Raw genomic sequence first — 18592 nt, 5'->3', positions numbered from 1 at the left:
TTCCACATTGATAGGTAATTTTCAACTACTTCAAATAACTGTAGTCTATGGCATTTAAATAATTTAAGATTCTGTTGACATGAGACACAATTGCTCCTGGCAGCACCAACCTATGCCCAAGAAAATGTTGAGCACTGAAGACACTCCACTTGGAGCTTGTTTTCTTCTTTGCAAAACTGGCCTTTGGGTAAGGGACTGCCCATGCCTCGACCACTGACAAAATACACATTGTCTGGACTAGACAAACAGGGTAAAAAGACTGTCAAACCTTGCCAAGATAGGATAAGATAGTTTTAAAAAATATTTCCTGCCTCTAAAAATGGTCTGTCAATTACTCTAGGTCTTAGCCAACGTGGGTTGCTCCAACACTGCAAATGAGACTTTGGGTGACTGTCCAGGTAGCCAGTTGTCTGCCACCTACTGTACATTTTGAAAGCTGTCTGATTGCACTTCCTGCCTACTCTAGTAATATTATCTCCCTTCTCCCTTCGAAGGGGTCAAAGATTAGACAGTCATAGTTACTTTCCTCTTATGATTTAGTCAAACCATTTCTAATACAAGACTTAGACTCCTTAGGATAGAATAATTATTAAAGCATTTAGCATACGTTCCTTGCTTAATACTGTTCATGCTGGTTATAATTCTAATTTTTATACTTGATATCTGTTCTTATTGTATACAATTTTGTATTGGGTTTGAAGCTCTTATTTAGACAAAAGGGGTGATGGGGAACTAGGCTGAAGCGTGGCTTTGGGGTACCAAAAGGTCACAATCCCACCCACTCACCCCTAGCTTCCTGTGCACCACACCTTGATTTTGGACCCCCGTTCCTGTTCTGTGAGCTTTCCCTTTTAATAAAGAAAAACCTTAGAATACTCTATTTGGAGTTAGTTTTTAGTTTGGGATCATTTGACTTACGTTCCCCTATTCTACATGTTCAGCATCACACAATTATCCATTTAGTGAGATATTATAGAGAACTGGGTTTTTTTTTTAATCTGAGTCCTTTAGAATTCCTGAAGTGTAAGAAATGCTGAAAAACAAACAAAACAAAGTGGTGGGAGACAGAGGGGGTTGCTAGAGTGATGGCTCAGAGGTTCAGAGCATTTGTTGCTCTGGCAGAGGACCCAAAGTTTGGTTCTCAGCACCCACACAATACCTCACAACTATCTTTTTAACTACACTTTCAGGGAATCCATTGCCTTCTTCTGGCTTCCATGGACACCAAGCATACAAATGGCTCTTATGTATGTATGAAAGCCAAACAGTCATATGCATCCAATAAAAATTTTTTAAAAATCTTCAAAATACAATAATACCTAGGGAAAAACGTCATGAAGATCAGAAGCAAAGTACAGGAATGAGAGGAAAAAACCAACTCTCTTTCTGGTCAATATATGTAGGTTATATATTATATGAACTATATATTGGTTATATTGTAGAATGCAGCATATATTTATATATTATATACAGTAATTTTAGTATACAGTGTATTATATATTTTATTATAAACATACATATAGGAAAGTCTAATAGAAAATGATAATATATACATATTTCAAATATGGGAAAGTTGGATAACATAACAGAAACAGCAATTAGGCTACAATCAGTGTTATTGAAAACAAATGTCCCTACCAGTATATCTATACTTCAAGAAGATAGATACTATCTTTTGTGTTAATTTTGAGTGTATGACACAAGACTGCGTCCAGGTCTCTTCACACTGGATTGTGGAAACACGCATATGAGCTTACTCAATTTGGGTACTGGCTGTGTGTCCCAGAACTGGTATCTGCGCTTTGTGGCCTCATCAATGTTCCTGGCTGGGCCTTGGCATGCAGACAGCAGCTCCATTGCTCTCTGGATGTCCTGTAGCTTCTGAATAGGGATGGTGGGATTCTAGGAGAGCAGAGACACAGACACATGATATGACGAAGCTGCCACCACTTTGGAACACAGGGCAACTGTGTGTATTGGCCTCAGAGGCTGCAACTCCTAAACACTGTCCCACCTCCTGGAAGCCTGCTGAAGGCTCTCTGTGAATATACCGAGATGAAACACCTGCACTGTTGCAGATGACCACTGTGATGGAATTTCAATGGGGACTCTGGTGGTTTGGGAATGCTAAGTACACAGAAGCGCCCTTTGCTTCAGATTCCCGCCCATCTGTGCCGGTCCCACTGTTCCTTTGGGAAAAGAAGGCAAAAAGTGACATGCAGGCATGCATTACTGTCACACAGCAGCCAGGCAGCCAGGAGCCTCGGTTGTGCTGTTAGCGTTAATGCTCTGCGGCAGCAATGGAGGGACAGAGGAAACAACTTCTAGAACAGAAACTAGACAGACAAGAGATGATTAGAAAGGAAAGAGGGAAAAAAGAAAGAGAGCCTTAGGGCTATGCTGGGAAGGAAATGGTTAAGAAGAAACCACTAACCCTGCTACTACTCTTTCCTGGACCACACCCAGCCTTTCTCACACTAGAGGAGCCCTGAGACAGAAGGCAGAAAAAAAGCTTCTCTGCAAACCATAATCCTTGGCAACCACTGATTATTCACTCAACAGAAGTGTGGAAAACTAGCCTCATTTTTAAATAAAACATATTCTTTATCTATAAAGTGGGCAGTATTTTAATTCCAAAATTCCTCTCTCAAAGCCCATATTCCAGGTTTTCTCTTGCACATTCCCATCTACTTAATTCTTCAAATGTAGTAATAATACACAGAAACTGAGATTACATTCAAAATGAGACACAGGACCTGGGATTGGATATAAAATCAGTGGCTTTTTCCCCCAATAACAACTGAATTTAAGGATTTTGATTCCACTCAAATAATACTTTCCATTGTGATTTAAAAATGGATGAAAGAAATTTCAGAGCCATTAGATTTTGCTGTGTATCAGTACACTGAACATGAATCACAGGGACAATGGACTCTCCAACAATTTTGGACTTCTGCTCAATTTTGAGTCTGAAATCAGTGCTCTGAACAAGCCTTTTATAACTTGAAAAGCTTCTCTAATTGAAGTACAAAAGAGGCTGTCCTGTGGCTGCCTTATTTACTGGGTTTCTTTAGGTTCTTGACATTGAAATTACCTAGTAGATCAAGCTATGAAGTCTAACTGGAGCAGGCCAACAGCTTACTGCCTCCACTCAGCTCCCATGAGCACAGCTCTATTGCCACTGAGTCTAGAAGCTGTTTTAAAGATAGGGCCATACCTTAACAACATATACAAATTATAGCCAATACTTTCCTGTTCTAATCATTGTGTTCCTTTTCTCTCTCCTCTTCCTCCCTTCTCTCCCTTTTGGAAGTGGTACTAAGAATTGAACCCAGAGCCACATACATGTTAGACAAAAAAGGCTCTACCACTATCTATCTCAGCTTTTTGATAAGTTAGAGATAGGGTTTTACTAAGTTGGCCACGCTGACCTTGAATTTGAGATCTTTCCACATCAACCTCTCAAATAGTAACTGTTACAGGCATGAACCACAACATATAGCCCTGCATTTTTTTCAGCCATGTTGTCAATTTTTCTTAGCGTAAATACTCAAATGTAATTATTCTCTTATAACAACAAAATAGTGTGTATCTAGCTATTCTTATTGATGTATGTGAGTTGTTTTAATTCCAGTTTTCTTTTGGCCTGCTGATTTCATAGATAACTTCATGTGAAGTGCTTAGTTTTAATTCAAACATTTTTTGCATTAAAAAAAAATCAACAGCCTTTGGTCTGTTTTATTTTCTAACACTTTAAGTAACTGATTTCTAAGATAAGAAAATTAATAACCACTTGAACTTCCAACATAATCTATTAAGAGACCTACAACAGGAACCGAGCTTACAACACAGTTCAACTAATGCTTCAATACATTTAACCTGACTTGAAAATGCAAAGTAGAACCTAGGCTTAAAAAATATAACTGTCTACAGAGCCTGTACTGAATTTGTTATAGTAAATTTTCTTTTCTGATAATTGGGTTAAATCTTCCAAGACACAGCAAAAGGAAATTATTTTGAAGTAATCATGAAGCAGCATCTTGGTTCTGAAGGAGCCAATGATATTCCAGCTCCAGGGAGTCCCTAGAGTAGTTTATATGTGCTATCTACACAGTGTCACCAGGCTGACTTGTGCTACAAATAATGGCCATTTGTGACACATTTTTCCCCAATGTACACTATTTAAGTGCTTTCTAAAATTGGTGCAAATAAATATACAAGTTTTAAACTTATGTCAAAGTAAGGAAATTCACAGTGAATCTTTTTTTTTTTTTTTTAAAGACAGTGATTATTTGAGATGCTGGGGATTAAACGCAAAAACCTTGCACATCATGTTTGGCAAATGCTCAACCACTGGGCCACGCCCTCAGCCTTAGGATTAATCTTTTCTTCTTTTTTGAAACAAGGTCTCCCTATGTAGCTCAGGCTGGCCTGAAACTCACAATCCTCCTGCCTAGGCCTCCTGGGTGCTGGGATTACAGGCGGGCGCCACCACGCTCACCTTATGATACATTCTTAAATCTATCCATTCACCTTCCATAGTATCACCACCTGGGGAGAAAGGCGAGAATGTGCATTAGCCCCCAATTAACTGCCCACTATTATGTTCTTACCTAAGAGGCAGAAATTCATACTTCTTTCCATATCTGCTTCCTAAAGAATACTAAATATCAGCTACATTCTTTGCCCATTACTTTCCAAAATGAATACCTTAGGAGAAATCTGTCCAAGTCTTCTGCCACTAGAATGTCTGTAAGAAAGGGTTGGGGTTGTGGTTCAGGCAGTAAAGTGCCTGCTTGGCATGCACAAGGCCCTGGGTTCAATCCCCAGTACCACATATAGAAATCTGTTAAGAATTCAGACAAGTATTTTAATTTTAATCCTTAAGTGTAAATTAGATAATTTTCTAAATATATCTACTGTCATAGTATGGCATTATCTATACCTGCTATAAATTTAAAGGAGTGGGGTGGAAGCAACTACAGATTTTAAGAAAAGTATAATAAACAAAATCCCACATTAAAAGAGTTTCATTAAACATTAGCTCCTAATGTTTAAAAAAACAAACTCTCTACCATATATATTAGCAGTAGTTCCTCCCACTCAGTTGGCTGCAGTTTCTTATCAGTACCCAGAGTGAGTGTTTAGAATCCCTGAGGGTAAAGCCAATGGCGTGGTAGAAGCAAAGAGCTGCCCACAACTGCAGGTAAGTGATGCATTTATCTGCTGAAGCAACACTAAGAAATGGGAAAATATTTGCAAGCTGATGGTGGAAGTTCTGTCCAGTGGAACATTGATCACCTGAGGTCAAGAGGAAAGCTAGGGCAAACGATTCAACTTTGTTCTTTCCCTCAGAGTCACTCAGGGCAAACCTGGGGCAAGTCATTGTCCTTTGTAGAGACTCCTAGTTCTTTCATATAAAGCAGGTAGCAACAACAAAAATATCCAAAGACTGGTTTATGTGACATAATATAAACTTCATATAAAAACTGATATCCACACAATTTACAGGTGCTGTTTGCCATGTGTACTACACTTTAGAAAACAAAGCAACCTTCATTAAAAAAGATGTCACTTTAACTTCATGACAGCTCTACAGACTGGGGGAAATGGGCTTTCCAGAATAAGGAAACAGATTCAAAGACAAGCAGTACACTGTGAGGAATGGAGTCAAGGCCATGTGCCAGGTCTTGGTGCTACTGGCCCAGAAAGATTGACTTGAAGCTACAACCATTTGTCATATTTTTTGTTATTTTCTATTCAGTTCCTTTGGCTCTGGTTTCCTGCACCACCAGGGCTGTGTTCTCCTGTGTGACAGGAAGTAGGGATCTCCACAAACGGGTAATTGCCAACTGCATCACCAGACCTATGTACAGCACAACTAGCTCTTCAGCAGGCTATCTGCCAACATGGGACCCAGATAACAAGTTTGGTCTAAAATAGGGGTGTCCTAAGGGAGAACATGAGGAGGTGTTTCCCACCCTTAGCAATGGCATGAGGGATGGCCACTGCAGACCAGGCTGATTCAAAGTCAACAGAAGACTTACCCATGGCTGCTCCCGCTGAAATCTGCTGCCAGATGGCGTTGTGCTATGCAGGTAATTAGACAGACACCCAGAAAAATTAAAATGTGAATATCTTCTGAACTAAAAGTAATCACAGATTAAGTGTAACTTCAAAACAAAACAAAACAAGAAAACAAAACAAAACAAACAAAAAAAAAACCAAAAACTCCTACCAGGCTCCCAGAGAGACATTCTTCTATGACTATGATTTACATACTACCACACAGAAAAGAGATGAGATGCCTGCACACATACAGAGAAGCCCAGTGTGTACCTCTTGGTTATGCAGGTATCACCATGAGCTTCAGGGAGGCTATAAATATCCTCCAGTTACTACTGCCATTCAACATACAGCCAAATGAATCACTAGCTACACATCTAGCCCAAAGGGCACCCAAACCCATTTCTTCTGTATTGGGAAACAACAGCTGTGGCAAGAAAACAGGCTCTCACTTTTGAAGACTGCTGAATTTTAATCTCCTGGGAGTCAGATGCAGAGTCGGATTTGGTACCCCCAGAATTCGGCTTCTCCTTTTTTCTCTTCTGTTTCTTCTTTTTCTTTTTTGCTCCCAAATCCCCTCCAGGGCTTCTGTAGGAAATGCAAGAAAGGTAAAACAAAGCAAAGGAAAAAAATCATTATATAAAACTGAGTTCATAAAAACCATTACTAAGAAAAACCTATGTGATCTTCACAGTGAAGGACAACTATGTTAGGATGCGTGGGATATGAGAGAGTCAGGTCGAAATGTCCATGAGCAAACACTGGTTCTCACTCTGTCATATAGTTAGTGTTCAGATGCTTCCTAAACATAAAAACTGTAGATACCAACCACATTTATAACCGAAATCAAAGAACATTCACAATCACTCCAACTCTAACTAACCTACTTTTTACTTAGCCCTTAAGACATACATCTGGGGTTAGTGATGGCTCGGAAGTTAAGAGCACTGGCTGCTCTTGCAGAGAAACTGGGTTTGGTTCCAAGCACCCACATTGTACTCACAGCTGCCTGTAACTCAGTTCCAGAGAATCCAATGTCCTCTTTAGGCCAGTAAGGGCACCAGACATGCACATGGTGAACAAACTTATAAAACACTCATAGATATTAAAAATAAATCTTAGAAAAAGACCTACATGTATAAAAGTATTATAGATACCTCTTTGGGGTGATACTATTCATCCCTTTTCATATTTATTTGGCTTTGAACATACTAGATAAGCACTCTACTACTGAGCTATATCCCTAGTACATCAAATTACTTACCTTAAAGCAACAGAAACTGTTTTTCCACATGAGAAAGTTTCTTTTGATTAAAAATTTTATGTTGATCAATAAAATCTTTATTTATGTGGCAGTGAAATGACTCAATAGGTAAAGACACCTGCTACTAAGCCTGACAGCCTGCTTTCAATCCCTGGGACTCACAGAGTGGAAAGAAAACTTGATTTCCTTTCCTCCAGTTGTCCTGACCTCCACAGGCACACTATATCATGTGCATGCACACACACACACACACACACACACACACACACACACACACACACTGCCGCCGCCACCACCACCACCACCACCACCACCACCAAATAAAAACGTAATATATTTTCAAAAAAACTCCTAAGTATCAAAAATATTATTGAATAAAATATTTTTGTTTGGAACCCTTCCCATTGCTGTATTCTGAAAAAGGAAAATAAAAAATTTTCACTTACTATCTAACTCTACCATTAATCTCATAGAAGGTACATTAAAATTTAACATCAGAGATTATCATTACATTTTTGCCTATGTGGGGAAAGTAATGGAATCAATTGGTTTTGCTCTACTGTTTGTAGAGCAATCAATTTGTCCCTGGTTATTTTCTTTCCTGATTTCTACCTAATTAGAATATATACAGTCATCCTCCAAGATTCAAAGTCATTAATATTAATGTATACTCGAAGCCTTATGATACTCTCTCAAAGACAGTAGTTTTCCAGTATATTTGCTTACAAATGTGTCTTCTTTAATCATATTTTCATTTTCCTATCATTTTCTAACAAAAACAAAATCAGAAACATAAAATTGTGAAACCTACTCTAGTCTCTTCTTTTCCTTATAGTGTTTCCTGGGAGTCTACACTAAGCTACATCTACCCAGGAGCTGCATGGAGACTGGCCAGATTTTGCTGAAACATTCCTGTACAAAAAAGGCTGTTAGTGCAGAAGTGTTTCAGCACATCTATCTTCCTACTTTTGGGTTGGCTTGTCCATAGGTAGAAATGCTAGTTCAGAGACCATGCTTTGAATGTAAGTAATTAAGACTCTCCCCTAAATACTACACTGATTTCCATTTACATCAGCAGGAAATAAGAGGGTATCATTGTCTTCTCCTTCAGGAGTACTGCACTTGTATCATGTTTTCTCATCTGAAGTAGTCTTATACACAGAGTTGGGAGAAATTCACCACAGACTTCATTTATTTAATCATTTAATCAAGACTTGGGCTAGATATTTTCCCTATTGATTATATATGTCATTTCAAGAATTGGTTCTTTATGCCTCCTTTCTATCAGCCATTCCTAAAAATAATGTACAGGTTCCCTTTATGAAAGTATCCATACCTATTTATTTAGTACTCAGAATACACATTCTCATTTTTCTAATGTATATGTATATAGTATGCATACATGCACAAATATGTGCATATATGTCAACCCAAAACTGACACTGGATATCTTCCCTGATTGCTTTCCTCTTTGCTAAGTGAGGCAGGGTCTCTCACTGAACCAAGAGTTCACACATTTTCGACAGTCTTGGTAGCCCGCTTACTTAGGGGATTCCCCCAGTTTGCCTCCCAAGTGCTGGGATTATAGCTGGTGACCATGCCTGCCGGTTTTTATGTAGGTTCTGGGGGAGTCTCACAAGTACTTTATATACTGAGCCATCTCTCCAGCTGCACTTAATCTCATTTGAGCCTCACAAAACCCCAGACTTCCTCTGGCTTCTGCTAGCTGTTTCAGTAACAAATACTTTATTCAGTGTAACTGTTTAAAACTTTACGGTAAAATTATGAATAGGGCAGATATTGTATATTAAATTAGCCCACCACCGCTTATTTTCTCCCAGCATGTGTAGAGGATAGTGGGTAACCAGGCAACCTACGTTAACAGTCAGGGGAAGCTAATGGCTCCTGATCTGATTAGCACATTCACCAGATGCTGCAATTTCTATGTGCCTAAGTCTGGAGTTTATGTTTATTGCTCTAGGCAGTAGAAACAGAGGAGATGCAGGCCTCTAAACTATCATACTAACAGGGTATGCTTTTATAAGCTGTTCTGATTGTGGGCATAGTGGGTCTGTGGTTCTAGATCTCTTCTGCTGTCCTTGAGAGTAAAACACAAGCAGTAAATTTCCTGAACAAAAGTCATCAGTAAACTGAGGTGAGGTGAAGGTGAGCGTAAGGAATTAACAATTTTTAATGAGGTAAAAACCAGAGCAGCAGCTTGGGCAAGCAGTAATTCTATGTCCTTGGATATCTGTGAGTATCTTAAATGGAATGCTCTTGCCTGAACCCTAAACACTGAACAAATGACTGCTAATAAAGATAATTGCAGGAAGGCAGATCTCTGCAATTACCTAGGAGAGAGGAACGAAGGCTTGGCAGAGGGAAACTGTAGTCACACGTAGTAGGGGAATGTGATTAGTAAGCCCCCAAAACACAGGAAACAATTCTGAACTGTGGGAATTAATCCCCAAATATGTAATAGAAAGGGAATTAGAGCTACAGCAAAAATCTACAGCAAAAAACAAAACAAAAAACATTACTTTATTCACAAAGCAGTAACGCCAAAATTTCCTTGAATTACAGTTTAACCTTTACCACCTAGCTCTGATAACTTGCTTGGGAAAAGATGACTATTACTGTATGTTGTGGCTTGTAGCATCCCTAGATGCTGCTGCAGCTGTGAGCAGATTTAAAGCAAGTCCACACATTTTTTCTGACATCTTTCATGAAGAGCTAGAGCTCGTTCTCTCTTCCTTTGGGTCTAAGTGACCTTTGACTTGCTCTGACCGCAGTGGAATTGGCACTATGTGGCTTTCAGGTCACAAAAGGCCATGCATCCCTTCTTCTCTTATAACACTCTCTTAAGCCTGGCTCTTAAGAATCTGCCATGATGATGAGGGCCCATGTTGACTCTGGTTGAATTGGAAACTGAGCTCCTGGCTCAGATCCAGCATAGTTACCTGCCATGTAAGTGAACCACATAGACCCAGCTCAGGGGGCCCAAAGTCAGACTCCAACTATGACTTTGTAGAACTTACTTTTGTGGTGCTGTAATGAAAACATCTGACAATGACATAAGAGTAAAGATTTGTTTGGACTCAGGGTTTTAGAAGGTTCAATTTGTGGCTAATTGGCAACCATGCATGTGGGCAGGAAACCATGGGGATTGGAGTATCTTCAGACTACAATGGGCCACCAGTACACATAGAAAGGAGAATATGGGATGGGGCAAGGTACCCCCAGTCCACATGACCAAAGTCTTCCAACCAAGTCCCAACCCCTACCTTTCATCACCTCTCCATTTTAGGAACCAAAGGTCCTTTTCTTTCCTTCACTTTTGTTTTAAGGACAGGATTCTCAGTATTTAGGCTGGGCAGATCTCAAATTTAGTATGTATCCCAGGCTGGTTTTTCAGCTTGTGCCCTATAAACAAACAGAGCCATATACTCTGGCTGTTCTGACTTCCATGCCAAGCAGTCTTGTGTCCTGGAGCCAAGGTCTCTGGGTGAATCAGAAGCTGAAGAGCTCTGACTTGTGCAGTAAGGCAGAAACACACCTTCACTGACTTAAGCAACAACTGTGAAGTTGTCCATTACTATTTCATACTCCAGCACACTATAATCTTTATGCCCATCATCATACAGGATTCCTTCTTTTATCAGTTATTCATGTGTTAAAGTAATAAGCATTACATTTTACATGGATAATTCATTCCTTCTTAAGTCCAAAATACAAAAACATATGCAGCTGTAGATTCATGTTTCCCTGTTCCTAACCCTAAAATAGAAAGCAGTATTTACTGCTGAGGATCTATTAAGACCTTGTCAAGTGGTACCCTAGTGGCCTAAAAATAGTAATGCGTTCCCACCCCAAAATGAGCAGTTTATTTTCATCGGTATAATCAAACTTACGATCACCATATTTACATTTAAAATTATTTGGTGACTAAGGGGGCCCATAAATAGTTGACTGACAACTGGGCTGAAATGAGTTATCAGAGCCAGGTACTGAAGGTAGAAACATGCTGTAGATATGCCTGGTTTGGGATATTCTAATTTGGAACAAGGATACTTTAGGTTTTCCTCCTAGATGTCTTTAAGTTGGCACCTTATGAAGTGGTGACAGTACTGTGCTCATTTGAGAGTCACATGCAGATGCATGTGTATGTGCATGGGATAAAAGAAATCAGTTCATACTGGCATCTCAAGAGTTCCTAATGCCTCCTGTTAGAAGATGTAGTAACAAATACCTTCTGAATGAGTGACTGATGTATAATGTTTGGCTCTCAGGGTAGCTCCAGTCATGCATTGCCAGACAGTAAAACCCCTCTGAAAAGCAACAATTTGCCCTACCTTTCTTGTAAAGATTACTGAACCTAATACCAAACATTCTCTAAATTTTTACTTAGTATTCAGCACTGTATTGTGTTCATAGGGAAGCTGAAGTGCCTGAAGAAATACCCTTGCTTCTTAAGACAGGCAGCAACTCTCTGCCAGAACCCTTTTCTAGAAACCACCAGGCGTCTAAATAGACCACATTTCTAAAGCACTTTCTTTCAGTAGGATAGGGAATGAGTATCCATGATTGGTGTGCATGCTTGAAACTTTACGAAATCATCTTCAGTGTGCACACGTTTGTCATCTGTGGCTTTCAAGCAAATATATATTTAAGATATTGGAGAGAATACAAGAGACATCAGAAGCAAAAATACCAGATTATCTCATCAAAAATCCTTAAATAAGTTTATATCACCTATAACATAAACTAGGACTGTAATGTGATAAAACTTTGTATTAATTAAACTGAGAGTTAATTAATACTACTCACCCAAACTTCTTCCCTAAACTCTTTGCTGAAAGAATTCTTTTTCTTCTTCTTTAAAGACAAAGTCTCTACTGTACAGTTCTGGCTGACCTAGAACTCACAATGTAGACCAGAATGGCCTCAAACTTATAAAAACACATCTGCCTTGATCAGATTCATCTCAAAGGCTAAGATTTAAAGTGTGTGCTACCACGCCCACTTAAACTGGTACTTTTTAATTTTGGTATAATGAAAGTATAAGAAAATATACTCAACTTTTACTAGGCCTTGTTTATAAATTCTCCCCTTGCTCATCTGATCATCAAAAACTGGCAATGAACTATAAAAACTGGCACCAAATGCTTTATCTCTTCTTCAAATTTTGTATACACATTCCAACCTTCCCAGTCCTTAAATGAGGTCAAGCTACTTTCCATTTCTCAGAAGCCTTAAGGAAACTAGGGCAGGGAGTGAGAGTTGACAGGGGTATATCCTCATATAACTAAGACAACAACAATAAAAAACAGTGAAGGGATCAAAATGGTGTGACATATCTGCAATGCCAACATCCAAGATAGCAAGGCTAAAAGAAATCGTGTCTGGGGCCAGCCTACTCCTCAAAATATGACTACTGGCAGTGACAGTAAGTAGTGGCTGAAGAACAGCTCATTACAGTTCTTAAGAAAGATCCAGGTTTGGGTCCCAGCACCCACACTTCTACAAAGCCAGTTCCAGGAACTCTGACACCTTCTTCTGGCCTCGATGGGCACCTACAGACAAGCAGTCATAGACATACACACCATTAATAATAATAATAGTAAAGTAGTAGTAGTAATACTGAAGATAAATAATACAAAGACAAAGATAAGCTGAACTATAGAGAATTCAAAACAACAATCTATTTTGGAATTTCTGAGTTCCTCAGAACTGATTTATTTATCTGTGATTGTGCACGCATGTGTTTGTGACTGTGTGTGCTCTTTTCTAAACACTCAAGAGGCCAGAAGAAGGGTGTCAGATATCCATCCGTCTCTATCACTCTCTGAACAATCCTCTCAGGCCAGAATAGCTCTCCCTGTACCTGGAGTATACATTTCCTACTCTAGGCTAGAAGCCAGTAAAGCCCCAAATCCTCCTGTTTCTTCCTCTATGGGAGTTGTGGTTAAAGCCGTATGCAAGATACACCTGGATTCTTATGTGCCTGCTCAGTACCAGGCATTGTTAAATACAGAGTCAGCTCTCCAGCCCCGCCTCAGAGCTTTCAACAATAATCCTAATGTAATTCAGCAATTATACTCTTGGGTTTCTAAACAAACAAACATAAAATATATCTATACAGAAATTTGTATGTGAACATTCATACCTCAATGGAAACTTATCAACTGATGAACAGATAAGGAAAGTGACGCATATCCACATAATAGATTAATATTCAAAAATTTAAAAATGCAGCACTTGTACACATAACAAGAAATATTTCAGTATAAGAAGCCAGTGTTGTAAAGCTCACATATTAAATGGTTCTACTAATATAAAATGTCCAAACAGGCAGAACAAAGAAATACAGGATAGATTTGTGGTTGTCAGAAGCAGAGCAGGAGGGTAGGATGGTTAATATTGTCAATTTCACATGGTCTAGAATCACCAAAGAGATGCCTCTGAGCCTTTTGTGAAGGATTAAATAAATTAGGCTAAATGAGGTGAAAAGGTCCACACCAAAAGTGGGTGACTCTGCTTCATGGACTGGGGTCCTAAAGTGCGTAAAAAGGAGAAACAAACTGAGCACCAGCATGCAATTATGTCTTCCTGACTGTGGATGCAAAGTGGGCACTCTGCAACTGCTCCTGTTGCCTTCCCTTCCTCACCATAAACTTTAAGAAGAAAAGCTGTCTTGAATTGCTTTTGTTGCAAGTAGAAAGTGACTAGTAGCACGCCTTTAATCCCAGCACTCGGGAGGCAGAGGCAGATGGATCTCTGTGAGTTCGAGGCCAGCCTGGTCTACAAGAGCTAGTTCCAGGACAGGCTCCAAAGCCACAGAGAAACTCTGTCTCAAAAAACCAAAGAGTGACTAGTAGAGAGCGCCTAGGGGATGGGCTGATGTGTGATATTTGTTCTCTGCATGAAAATATATTGCTGTGAGCGGTTTAATAAAAAGCAGAATGGCCAATAGCTAGGCAGACGTATATGCAGGACTTCCAGATGGAGCGAGAACTCTGGGAAGAAGGTAGGAGTTGCTAGCCAGATACCAGCCGTGGAGGAAGCAGCATGGGCAATATGAAGAAATGGGGTAAGGGGCTATGTGACAGAACCAAGATTAAAATAAATGGGTTAATGTAAATTATAAGAGCTGGTGGGATGAGTCTAAGTGTTCATAATTAACAATAAGTCTCAGTGTCATTATTTGTGAGCTGGTGGCCCAAAGAAAAATCTGACTACAACAAACTGCTTAGCGATATGGGTTTCATTCTAGGATGATAAAAATCATTTCTAAAATGGACTGTGGTTATGGTTGTACAACTCTGTAGATGTTATAAAGGCCACTAAATTGTAAGCTTTCAATGGGAAAATTTCATGGTATGTAAATTTTATTTCAATGAAACCTTTTAAAAATATTAACTAGTGGACTACTATGCCTAGGGTAACAGGATCAGGGAGACCTAAACAGAGCCAGAACCGTAAGAGCTGCTTAATTGGAATTTGCTTGCTACAGAAGGCCACAGGCTCTGAAAGAACACATATAACAGAAAGAGATGTCACAAGCCTGGGTAGGCAAAATGCTGAGCAGGCACTGGGACAGTAAAAGAGGAAAGAAACCCTGTTAGAAAAAGGTTCCACACAGAAATTCAGTGAAGTCTGATTCAGAATCCTGTTTGAGGTAGATCACCAAGTCCAGAAACGCAACTGTGGAAATGATGTTGCCTCTTCATAAAAATCTCTCCAGCTCTAAGAGCTCCATGTCCCTCTTCCCTGAGATGACTCACGAAAGATCCACATAAATTCTGAACTTTGTTATCTTGAGCTGGAAACGTGAGGTGGGGAAGGGATTCTGGGCCTTAATCAAACCTGCCACAGGAACCAGCTCACTCCATTTCTGACATGGAAAGGTCAAATACTACCTGCTACTCTGAAAAATTGTAAATGACAACTATAGACGGGACTTACTAGAAGAGCCAATAGACTAGAGCTTCAGAAATATTTCAGTGTGTTCTAGAGAATGCCCACACACACCCCCGCCACTTCTCTGAGCCCAAGGCAAGTTCCCAGCCCCTCACAGTCAGTTATGACCACTTATTGAGTTCTAGTTCTAACCTCACAACTGTATTGAGTGTATTATTTAACTTCTCTATGTTTCAGTTTACACATTTGCAAAAGGATGACATTTTCTTTTCTTTTTGCTTTTTTGAGACAAAGTTCTTCTGTGTTAACAATCCTAGCTGTCCTGGAACTAGCTACTGTAGACCAGGCTGGCCTCCAACTCACAGAGATCCACCTGCCTCTGTCTCCCAAGTGCTGCAATTAAAGGCATGCACCACCACTACCCGGCAAGGATGACATTTTCAATAAGTGGTATTGGAAAAATCCTAAGAATCAAGTGAGTTAAAAAGAACTTAACTCAGTAGCAGGACAGAAGTCATTCAGTATCTAGTTAGCTATGTTGATGGTCCTGCTTTTATTTTATTCATGTAACACAATGCTAGCTCAAACTGTACTGTCTCCCTCCAACTAGACACAAGACCTGTAAACACAGGGTTTTGCATTTATTTTTAGCACCTCGTACAGTATCTGGAATACAAAAGATCCCTCAGTGAATATTTTTTGTATGAATGAGAAATCAATTTTTAAAATAATAAAGACAAAAGTCTTGACAGAATCACAGACTGAGAATATGAATAAGCACATCACCAAAGAAAAAGCTCTGGCTGCCAATACTCTTGAAAACATGTGCTCTACTTTGTACACTGATCTCGAAAAAAAAAAATTGTCTCAGAAATAATTAACTCTTTAAAATTTGCATCTATCTACAATGCACATAGGCAAACATTTTCTAACTCTAAAATTTGTTATTTGAGGTTAGACAAAATGGAAGGCTATGGAGATAGGTTTGTGGGTAATTGTGCTTCCCAATGAAGCCTTCAACCTTAGTCCATCCTCCAGAATCCACATAAAGATGTGGATGTTCATTGACCTCCACACTGGCTATAACACACGGGCTCCTCTCCTCCATCACACACGCAATTTAACTGTTGAAAACATGCTGAACTCCATTCAATAAACTTTTATTAATCTTTCAATGTATATGAAATACCAGTCTAAAACTCAAAGATGCAAAGTGTTCTCTCTATGCTTAGAGTTTGCCTATGACTCCACAGGCAGACGCATGTTCACGCTTTGTAGATACAGCTTGGCTGCTATTACAGTATAAAGATTTAACAGTATATTGTTTAAGCTGTATGTTGTCTCTCATAGTGTTAGGAGCTGAAGTCTATGCCAGCATGATTGAGTTCCAGTAGACGGAGCTCTTTGTATCTTCCTCACTAATCCTAATGAAGTGACAACTTCCCCCTCATTATTTAATAACCTTCCAAAGGCCCTCCCTACTATTATTATGGCAATAGAGATTTAGGATTCCATTGATTAATTTAGAAGACAGCAAACTGGTCTGTCTTCTCATATCCCCTCTAAAAACTACTTCTGACTACATGTATAATTTTTTCATCACTATAACAAACGAAACCTGAGAAAATTAACTGTTAAGGAGGAAAAGATTATTCTGGAGCATGTTATTGAAAGTTCAGCCCATGACCAAGTAGCCCAGTTGCTTTGAATCTGTGGCAAGACAATGCATCATAGCACGTACATGTGCAAGACTGCTTAAATCACAAGCCAAGAAACAAAAGGAAGTGAGGAGAGGAGCCTGGTTCCCTGAACCCCTTTAGGAGCACTACCTAATGACCTAAGGCTTGCTTCTTAAAAGTTTCTACACCTGCTCAAGGGTGTCACCAATCCTTTAACACCTGATCCTTTGGTTTGTTCATGATTCCAATTATAATAAGCACAAATCTCACCTAAGGTGCTTCTGAATGGCCATGCTATGCCACACAACAATCCCCTCTTCGTATCTCCACTACAGCTGACTGATCGAGCCTCAATAATTTGCCTGTTGCCCAAGAACCAGTGAGGCATTGTCTAGAGAAATCTGAGTTAAGAAACACCTTTTGGACAGTGAGGACTTAACTGAGAAGGTAGAACAGGAGAAAGGCACAAAGACAAACAGACCTTGAATTTTCAATTCTAATAAAGACTCGCCTGATTTTTAGGTCACACATTGCTATGTTTAAAAATAGTCTTTTACTTGAGTCAGTTTGTACAAGTTAAGACACTTACCAGCTATGTGACCCTGCTCAAGTAATCTTTAGGAGCTATGGCTACCTTGGCAGTAAAACAAGGGCCTGCCTGAGTAGACAACAGGGAGATAACAGCATGGGAGAGAATGGAGAATAGACAGCACAGAAAGGCCACATCCTATAAGGGCTCCAGGGCCTTGACCATCATCTGACGTTATCATGACCATGGAAAGATTCATGAAATAGCACAAATTTCCAATGACTTTGAATTTGGAGAAGTGGTGCTCATTCTCCAAAGGAGAGGACATGAAGGAGAAGCAGCTTATAGAGAGTCACAGAAACAGACAAATTTATTTTGTTGAGCAATAATGTCTGATAATAAATTTGGGAGCTGTAGTATAGTCCTCCATGCCATTATGCATAACACCTTCAATAAATGATGTACAGAGTAGCCCATATTAGGGAGTCATTATGGGAAAAATCAAGAGAACTGTTTCACATAGAGATAAATGCTTATCTGGAACTAAAAACATTAGGATACCATTAAAAGGAAAGATGGCAGCAGCCTGGACAGACTTGAGAACCATGGAAATTTATCATCTAGTAACTACAGTATATGCCATTTTATCTTGCTTTAAAAACAAAAGAAAAGAATGGTGATATAGAAAGAATAAGGATATTCAAACCCCTTGGTATATGGTATTTTTAAGAAAAATGCCCCCCAAAGGAAGTGCCATCATTAGGAATTGTTGCTTTGTTAGAGTAGATGTTACCTTGTTGGAAAAAGTGTGTCACTTTGGGGGTGGGCTTTGAGGTCTCTTTTGCTCAAGTTACTCCCAGTGAGATAGTCCATTTCCAATTGCTTGTATGATGTAGAACTCTCAACCACCTCTCCAGCACCATGTCTGCCTGTATGCCTAATGTGGGAGGTGATGTATGCTATGAATATGTTTTATTGTGATTGGTTAATAAAGAAGTTGCTTTTGGCCAATGGCTTAACAGACTAAAGCCAGGCTGAAAGAGATATACAGAGAGAGCTGACAGAGTCGAAAAGAAGCCATGTAGCCCCACTAGAGACAGACGCTGGGAACAGATATTTACCCGGTAAGCCACA

General features: G+C 39.5%; 1 protein-coding gene across 2 annotated transcripts in view; it reads right to left on the bottom strand.

Annotated features, from left to right (window-relative positions):
- The window catches only part of Nmt2 (N-myristoyltransferase 2), a 46466-nt gene that overhangs the window by 19944 nt on the left and 7930 nt on the right, over window positions 1-18592 (bottom strand). The window contains exons 2-5 of one of the 2 annotated variants that reach the window (XM_038333405.2): window positions 6519-6654; window positions 6048-6090; window positions 4502-4551; window positions 1758-1902 (exon numbers count right to left, since the gene is read on the bottom strand). In XM_038333405.2, coding sequence (XP_038189333.1) covers window positions 1758-1902; window positions 4502-4551; window positions 6048-6090; window positions 6519-6654 — 374 coding nt within the window. The remainder of the gene's footprint in view (window positions 1-1757; window positions 1903-4501; window positions 4552-6047; window positions 6091-6518; window positions 6655-18592) is intronic. The other variant, XM_038333406.2, reaches the window with a different exon arrangement.

Source organism: Arvicola amphibius, chromosome 6, assembly GCF_903992535.2.
Source record: "Arvicola amphibius chromosome 6, mArvAmp1.2, whole genome shotgun sequence".
NCBI lineage: Eukaryota > Metazoa > Chordata > Mammalia > Rodentia > Cricetidae > Arvicola > Arvicola amphibius.
The sequence above is the reverse complement of the archived record's forward strand: the minus strand, read 5'-3'. Positions and strand labels throughout refer to the sequence as shown.